This window comes from Canis aureus, chromosome 32 (assembly GCF_053574225.1).
Source record: "Canis aureus isolate CA01 chromosome 32, VMU_Caureus_v.1.0, whole genome shotgun sequence".
In the NCBI taxonomy this organism is placed as follows: Eukaryota; Metazoa; Chordata; class Mammalia; order Carnivora; family Canidae; genus Canis; species Canis aureus.
In genome coordinates this window covers 28,354,050-28,363,349 of record NC_135642.1, presented here as the reverse complement: position 1 = coordinate 28,363,349, position 9,300 = coordinate 28,354,050, and the positions used below count along the sequence as shown (strand labels likewise).

At 42.4% G+C, this 9,300-nt stretch overlaps 1 protein-coding gene across 2 annotated transcripts in view; it reads right to left on the bottom strand.

Moving 5' to 3' along the window:
- Positions 1-910: 910 nt before the first annotated feature.
- Positions 911-9,300, bottom strand: part of LIPC (lipase C, hepatic type) — a 159,780-nt gene continuing 151,390 nt past the window's right edge. The window contains exon 10 of one of the 2 annotated variants that reach the window (XM_077881253.1): positions 911-1,378. In XM_077881253.1, the coding sequence (XP_077737379.1) occupies positions 1,222-1,378 (157 nt within the window). In that variant the 3' untranslated portion in view covers positions 911-1,221. Of the gene's footprint in view, positions 1,379-8,666; positions 9,035-9,300 lie in introns of those variants that run through there. The other variant, XM_077881254.1, reaches the window with a different exon arrangement.

Here is a 9,300-nt window from a genome sequence, read left to right as displayed (position 1 = left end):
ACCTCTTATTCCATTAGAATTTCAGGATATAAGGTAGAAAACAAACAAGTGGGCTGTTCAGAGAACATCAGCCATGAAATGAATGAACTTAGAATTACTCCAAATGTACTTCCTAAAAAAGATAGTATTTAAATATATTCTTAAGAAGAGTATCTCTAGATCTTGGGAGGAATATTATCATTCTCTAGCATAGTTTCTCTTTACAGTTAACTAATTTAACTTTATACTCTATTGGTCACCCCCCTCCTTTTTTTCCTTTGGTGGATTATATCTAAATTTAATGTTGGACAGAGCACTACATAGCATTCCTGTGACTTAATCTTATTTTTCTATGAAAAACGTATGCATTTACTCAGTTACTTCAGGCAGAATTATTTGAATTTCAGAGTTTAGTTTGGGACTCTTTCCTGTATTTTAATGTTATACTCATGATCATGATCATATATAACTTTGTACTCTTGCTTGAAGGCATTTCACAAAAATAATTTTAATAAATGTTATATGCAATAAACAAGTAAAAGCTGAAAACCTAAGAATATTACATGCAAAAGCACAAGGACCAGATGGTTTCACAGCTGAGTTTTTCTCTAATTAAAAAAAAATAAAAAGATCATCACAATCTTATCTGAACTATTCAAAGCCGTATATTAAAGCTGTGGAATATCAAAGCATGAAAATGATAGCACTAAGACAAAATGTAGATCAGTTTCACTTATGAAAACAAAGGCAAAATTCTTTTTTAAAAATATTTATTTATTTATTTTAAAGAGAGAAATGGTGTGGGGGCCAGGAGGGGGAGAAGGAGAGCGAGAGAGTCTTAAGCAGACTCTATGCTGAGCACAGAGCCTAACAATGGGGCTTGATCCCACGACCCTGATCATGGCCTGAGCTGAAACCAAGAATTGGATGCCTAACTGACTGTGCCACCCGAGCTCCTCAACAAAGGCAATATTCTAAATAAAATTTTAGCAAGTCAAGTCCAGCAATGTAATAATAAAATGCATTGTAACCAAGGAGGGTTTAATCCAGGAATGCAAGTGTGAGCCAGTATCAGGAAATTTGTGAGCATAATTTATTCTATGAATAAACTAAAGATGAAAATCTTTATATTACTAAGGTATTTCCTAAATTTCAACAGCCATTTCTAATAAAAATAGACTACAATGAAGTTTACTTGCCAAAACAAAATAAATGTATTATAAAGGCAGAACATTAAAGCTGTTAATGAATATCAATAATGAAACAGTAGTGTCCACTATTAGCATTCTTAGTTAGCATTGTCTTGGAACTTCTGGCAAACCCACTAAAGTGAGAAAAAAATAAAGCAATCAATATATATTGTCTTTTTGGTGATGAAGCGATTGTATACCATGAGATTCTGGTAAGAAAAAAAACAGATAGAGTTAGTAAGATAGTTTGATAAACTAGACAAAGAATATATAAACAAAACCCAAAGCCATTCTATATAGTAATAACCACCATTAAATAGAAATGGAATGAAAAATTCTATTCTCAGGACACCTGGGTAGCTCAGCGGTTGAGCGTCTGCCTCGGACTCAGGGCGTGATCCCAGGATCTGGGATCGAGTCCCACATCGGGCTCAGCCTGCTTATCCTTCTGCCTATGTCTCTGCCTCTCTCTGTGTCTCTCATGAATAAATAAATAAATCTTTTTTAAAAAGAAAAATTCTATTGTTAATAATGACAAAAATTAAAATTCTTAGGGATAAATAAAAACTTATTGAAGGGTATGAAATAAGGTTTGAGAGATACCTGGGTGACACAGTTGGTTGAGTGTCTGACTCTTTGTTTTGGCTCAGATCGTGATCTGAGTGTTGTGGGACCAAGTCCCATGTCAGGCTCTGAACTAAGCATGGAGTCTGCGTGGGATTCTCTCTCCCTCTCTATCTGCCCCTCTCCCCTGCTCTCTCTCTCTCAAATAAATAAATAAATAAATAAATAAATCTTTTTTTTTAAAAAAGACTTGAACAAATGGAAAACATACAATGTTCCTGAATGAGAAGACTTCATATAACAAAATGTTCAACTTTCCTTGTGTTAATTTCTGTATTTCATGACTCCCAATTAGAACATTAGCAGTGATTTGGGGGGAATTGAATCCATGTTATAAAAGAAATGTTAAACTTTTTTGACCTAAACAAAAATTTCAACTACAGTATAGCAAAGAATACTATAAAATCAATAGGTTTGGAAAAATATTTGCAAAGAAGCTGAACGATAAAGGGTTAACATATTTCATAAAACATGTAGTTTTTACAAACTGATGAGAAAAAGAAAAGCATTCTAATACCAAAGGAGATTTAAACATTTAATTCACAGGAAAGCAAATTCAATAAACATCTGGAAGGATTCTTAAATTCAGGAGCAGGTAGGGAAATATAAAATAAAGTAACAATGAGATCATCATTTATACTTATTGGACTGGCAAAAATCAAAATAAACAGTAAATATCTCTGCTTAGAAGGAGGTGGGGAGAGAATAGGTACTCATACATTGTTGGTGGAGCTACAAATTCTTGCTTTGGGAGAGTAACATGGCAACATCTCTTAAATTTAATAAAGATCATTTGATCTAGCAGTTCCACTGCTAGAAGAAATATTTCCCCTTAAATAGGTAGATGGGGGATATGATGCTGTTAAATGCAGCATTTTTCAGGGTGTCAAAAAGTTGGAAGCAAAGTGAAGACACGTTGGTATAAGACTAATTGAATACATAAAGACAGTACTATGATGTAGAATATTATGCAGTCATCAAAAATAATGAAAGCTGGATCAATGGACCTAGGAAGATTTCAGGAGGTACCGTAGGAAAACCAATTTGTTGAAAAAAATTTATGATATCACATTTTTGTAAAAGAGTGACATCTCCCTTCTCCATGAGAATGTAGACTGTGTGTTGGGTGTATGACTGTAGACAAATTTCAGTTACATCTCTAGTTGTCAACATGGGTCAAGGGACAAGGCACTGGCCTGAGCAAGAAGAGTCAGAAAATATTGTGCTAACTTCTCTAGCACATATAATTCTACCTATATAGAAATAAGGAAAAGATCTGTATCTCCTGCCTTACAGGGATACAAATAATATATCATTACCTAAAAAATAAAAGCAAATTGCTGAGTGGTCTATATCCTATGATTCTATTTCAGCGAAAACAACAAACAATCAAAACCCTAGGTGTGTACACATGTTTGTGGATGTTCAAAGGAATAATGTGGGAGGCTGTTCCTGCAGGGACGTGATTGTATTCATCTCTGCTTTCCTTCCACTTTGCTTTTTAACATCTTAAAAATGAGAAATTTAAAACAACCACATAAACAAAACCCAAGGGCACATGATAGCATCTGCCCTTAAGAGCTCGCAGTCTCAGGACACCCAGGTGGCTCAGGGGTTGAGCATCTGCTTTGGGCTCAAGGCATGATCCCCAGTCCGGGGATCCAGTCCCACATTGGGCTCCCAGCAGGGAGCCTGCTTCTCCCTCTGCCTATGTCTCTCATGAACAAATAAATAAAATCTTAATTAAGAAAAGAGGTCCCAGTCTCATACAGACTGTCCTTGGCTCTGTGAGGCATCAATTTGGTCTCTAGGGCTTCCAGGGAAGAAATGGAGGAAGGGAAATTACGGGCAGCCAGATTTCCTCTGTGTAAGGATAGGGACCTCCCTTCACTGCAGATGCTCAGCCACAGGTGCGATGGTCCCCTTCTCCCCCAGAGGAGGGTTTTGGATGAGGTCTGTGTTGTCCCAAATGTTCTGATGAGAAGAATTACCCAGAAAACTTGTAAAAATAAAAATCTCTGGGATCAGTCCTCACCCCACTGAAGCAGAATCTTCACAGAAGGGAGCTGGGAAGCTGTATTTTCATTAGGTCCCAGGTGATGCAAGGTCCCAACCTGATGCAGAACAGGTTGGAAAACACTGGCCTGCATCCAGTGTGGCCTGGGGACCAGCCCTGGTGGCACCTGCAATGGCATCAGGTGGGAGCTTGCTGGAAATGCAAGAGTTCGAGTTTCACGGCAGACTGAGTCAGAAATGGCCTGGACAAGGTCCTTGTGCACAGCACAGTTCGAGAAGCAGTGCCCTAGATGATCTTTAGGGTCATTCTCAACTCTAACTTATTCGGCATGAAGAGAGCCCTCAGTGGCTAGAAAACCCTTTTTGTGATAGACCTATATGAAAAGTGAAAATGCAGTCAAGGAACACAAGGACATTTAATGAAGTGACTGAAGCAGAGGCCAAGCCAGGCAGGGAGGAGGCTAGTGGGTCGGAAAAGATGGCAGTGTCCTTGAGGTGGGAAGGGAAGCCACCCCCTACACCAGCCTGGCTGTGCTTTTAAACGGGATGAGGAAGCTGTGAACTCTGTAGTGAACAGATTTGGTAGGTGGAGTTTACAATTTGATCGGAAAGACTAGATGTACCTCTAAAAAGATGACCCACAACTTGTTAGTTCAATACGTATTTGCAAGACGGCAACTCTGTGCCACATTGGGTGACCGGTCCCACAAATTGCCAGGACAAGGATGAGGTGGCGGGGGCTCCAGAAACTCAGTGATCAACATAAATAATATCTTAAGGCAATATTTGTCAAAGATCAAAATGAATGAAAAAAAAACTATGATAAATAAAATATCAAAATTTTACATAAGGACAGGATCAGTAGTACTGATTTCTCGTTTTGTTCATGGTTCCGCAGGACCTGGCCACAGACAGTTTTGCCAGAGGAGTGTAAGGGTGTTAAGAGTTATGTAGAACAGGGATCCCTGGGTGGCGCAGCGGTTTAGCGCCTGCCTTTGGCCCAGGGCACGATCCTGGAGACCCGGGATCGAATCCCACGTCGGGCTCCCGGTGCATGGAGCCTGCTTCTCCCTCTGCCTGTGTCTCTGCCTCTCTCTCTCTCTCTCTCTGTGACTATCATAAATAAATAAAAATAAATAAATAAAATTAAAAAAAGAGTTATGTAGAACAGGCTGAGCTGATAGAAGTTTGCAGGGGGTGGGATCATCCTTGTTAAATTCTCCCCGATGCGGTTACACCCAAACTGGGAGGAAAGCCGGTCAAGAAGATGGGAGAAGTGGAAGAGGTGTGAGCAACAGAACAGGTGAAGGCCCAGAGGCAGGAGAGAGCTTTGCACTTTTGAGGGAACCGAAAGGGGCCCTGTGTCTGGACCGACCATTCTCAAACTTTGGTTCTCAAACCCAAGGCATGTTAGAAACATCTGGAAAGCTCTGGAGTCTCTATGCCTAGGCCTTGCCCAGACTAAATAAAGGAAAATCTCTAGGGTGGACGCATGGGTGGTTTTTAAGGGTTCCAAGGCAGTTCCAATGTGCAGACTGAGTTGAGACCTGGTGGATGGTGGTGGAGGGAACCAGGGCCAGAGAAGACTGGAGGGAAGAGCGCAGCTTGGCTGGAGGCCTTGGAGGTTGGGGTCATAATCTGGTACTTTTTCCTTTGAAGGGCTTTAACGCCAGGACAATGATAGGATCCGACCTCCTCCTCACCCCGTTTTTTAAAGCTCACCCTGGTGCTGTGATGAGAAGAGTGGATACAGTGGGAAGAGGTGGGAAGTTGTTGCAAACATCCAGCGAGGAGAGTGGTGACAGGGGCTGGACTGGTGGCAGCCACGGTGCAGAGATGAAGACGTGTTGAAGGGTTTGGTGATTCTTCGATCGTGGGGGCCCAAAGGAGAGGAAACATTATGAATGACCCCCCCACACACACACACACATACTCAGCGTCAGGCATCAGCAGTTGAGGGGTGGTGAGGACATTCATGAGCCACAGAGCAGGGGGCATGGAGACCCATGGATTTGGGAGGGTAGGGAGGTACAGCATAGAACATTCTGGGCTTATGAGACATGGGGCACTGCTACATGGGCAGTTGCATCAGGGGGAGAGCCCCACACCAAAGCCCACAGGGTCAACGAGAAAGCCAGCACAGTGGCTGCCGATGCCTGGGGAGAGAGAATGAGGGAGCAGAGGAGGCCCAGCCCCGGGGAGAGCCAACCTGGAACAGTAGAGAGAGGACAAGGACACCCAGGAGCCAGAGAGGCAGGAACAGGGATGACACACTAGGGAAGATCCCCAAGGGCTGGGCGGAGCTAGGAAATAACTGGGGAGAAGAAGGGGCCTGGCTGGAGACCAGGGCAGGACGCAGTTGGGCAGGGAGGAGGGGATTGAGGGGAGACGGGAAGAGAGAGGAGGCGAAACAGAAGGCAGAGCTGGGAGAGGATGGGGTGCTGGGGGGCCGTTCATCATGGGATCGGGGCACCAGTCCCTGGTACCCTATACGCTTAGCAGATAGCTGGAGCCTTGGTGTTTCTTGCTCTGGCTTGTCTCTGCCTCCCACCCACCTGACTTTCCTCCCACGCGGCGGGTGGGGTGCGGCTCTGCCCCCGGATCCAGGTGGACAGGGGCACAGTGAGCTTTGCAAGGGAGGAGAGCGCGTGCATTGCGAATGAATGGAGAGCAGTTGGCTTCTCCCTGACTTCGCGCACCCCCAAGAGCCCAGCTGCCGCGTAATCGCCGCTCTCCGGCTCGATCCTGGTGCTCTCTTAGAAGTAAAAGCACAAACGGGCTTCCGCCTGAAAGGCAGGATGCCAGCATTATCTTTCCTGAGTGGGCTCATAAATACACATTCTGGGGAGAGAGGTGCGTATAATCAGCGCACGAGCCAGCGTTTTGCATGTGCAATGAACAGATGTGGCTGCATTATTCAGTTTCCCTATTTGACTTCCCTCCCGAGATGTGCTTCAGCAAATGGGATGTCGATGAACACAGCTTCCCAAGTGGAAATAACCCATGCCAAGAGGAGTTTCAAACGTTCCAGTTAACCATTTGTCATGTTGGTTGCTTATGGAGTTCTCTGCCCCAAATGTTATGACGTTGTGTCACTTCGGGTGTTCCTACTAGACATGAAATAATTTCTATAATTATGTTTTGTGTGAAACGACATTAATACTGACATCAATACATTCACAGTCTAGTGAAGAAATGTGGGTCTTAACTCTGCCCTCTATCTTCTTGGTGGTTTTTTTTTTTTTTTTTTTTTTTTTTTTTTTTTTTTTACGTATTGCCAAATGTGACATTCATACCCAAAGTGAGTGAATAACATACATATGTACTGTTCAAAAAAATGGTTATAAGTATGAACACCCAAGCATCCAGCACCCAAGAGTGAGAAGCACGGTCTTGCTGGCAGCTGGGACTCCGGGGCGCGTCCCCAACGTCTTGCTAGAGCTCCCACGGCGCCACTGCTGTGCCAGTGGTTTGACTGCCTTTAACTTAGAGTTTTATCACGTATATATTCATCTCGAACAATATAGTTTAGTTTGGCTTGTATTACACTGGATGTATTTTTTGTGTCTTTGTGCCAACATACAAACCCACGAGCACTCCCTTAAATTTTGCACCCTGGGCGCCTCACTGGGTATCTTCACCCTAGAATCGGCCCTGTTCCTATAGCGTGTGTGGCCTTGGTTCATGGTCATCCCCTCTGGTGAAGAGTCCATTTGTAAGACTATACCACAGTTCCCTTATGCGTTGTCCTGGTGGCCATTTGGGCTATTTCTGGTTGTCACGACTCCAAGGCTGATACGGGTTTTCCTTTCTGTGCTTGCTGGTATACGTGTGCATCGACTCTGCAGGGCGGATAGCCAAAAGTGTCTTCAGGTTGTTTTTAAAAAAGTGTCGCCTTAAATTCCTTCTGGTTCAGTTAATGATAAAACATGCCCAATCCATGCAAATGTGATCTTATTGTAAATCTTAGCATTTTAGACATAGTGGGACATGTTCATTTGACTGTCATTTCTGGACACACATAACACACTTGACCCAAAAGTGTGGGCAGGTACTTCTGCAGGCAGGATCGGCATTCGGGACAGGAGGCAACATTGGCCAAGCTGTTTTTCCTCCCTATTACCCCACCCCCGTCTTTAGTTTTGTGGGTCTTTCCAAGGGAAAAAAAAGCAAATCATGCAAGGCGGTCTTAAATCAGAAGCATCAGAGGCGGGCATCTCTTTAGGATTTGTTTTTTAGCAGCTCAGGTTGTATAGTAGGCCCGATGTGCTCTTCTTCTTCTTGAGTTACTTGAAACACGTACACAAGTCATGACCATGTCTAGTGTTCCCTTCATATGCTTTGTGGTGGAATTTGCTGGTTCAAACATCATCGTTTCATTTATTGGACAGTTTGAAATTTGCCATCTAACTCTTTGAGGTAAACTTCCAGTAGCTTTTGTTGCAAGCATCAGTAGAAGAGAAAGATTGTATTTCTTGCGATAGTAATTTCATTGTTAACATGACCAACTGTCCAGCTTTCATGTTGCCGTTCGTAGTTTTAGCAGAATTCTACTTTTATGGGTTGGATTCAGTGAAATAATTGTATAATCTGCATGATGGCAGCTATTAATTAGAATTTTTCTTCCTGTAGTGAGCTGAATTGTCTTAAAGCATGTGTATACTTGGGGACATACAACTAGTGATTAATTGGAATGTCATTTTACTGAAACATTAGTTCTGTCATAAAGAAGTACTTCTCCAGTGTGGTTCAAAAAATGGATCAGAATAAACTAGGAAGGAAATATGGGAAATTTGACTTAATTGTAAAAGACATTTTAACTCAGGACAGTGGATTTATAATGGCTCTTCTTGGTACTTATGTTTGCATATATTACCATTTAATCAAAGATACAATCGGGAAATTTTTAGTTACACCAATATTTGAATACTGTTACATAATATAGTTTTTTAAACTGTTCAGTTTAGAATAGTGAAACACACTCCTCCCTTGAAGCTAAACTTTGTTTAAACTTTATGCAAGATTGTTTATATAACTTGGGTTTCCAAAGAAAGTAACCATTCCAGATGAGGCATCAGATCATTTATTCTTCCCGCCGGGGCTTCATGAAAGCTCATCTGATCTTCCTCTTCAATTTTTGAGAGTTTATGTCGCACCTCACAAAGGTTTTCTCCTGGGTTTGGGGGAGCTGTTGCCCATCCATGTTTTCTGAGCAAAATGCCATTCTGAATACAAAACATAGAGCAAACACGGCATTAACTTTTAGCTGGAGCTTATGGAAATGTTTCATCCTTCGTAAATAAAAACTCAATTAATGTAATGCATGCTATTTTTTTTTAAAGATTCCATCTATTTACTCATGAGAGACACATACAGAGAGAGGCAGAGACCTAGGCAGAGGGAGAAGCAGGCTCCCTGTGGGGAGGCCCATGGGGGACTCCATCCCATGACCCTGGGATCACGCCCTGAGCTAAAGGCAGATGCTCAACCA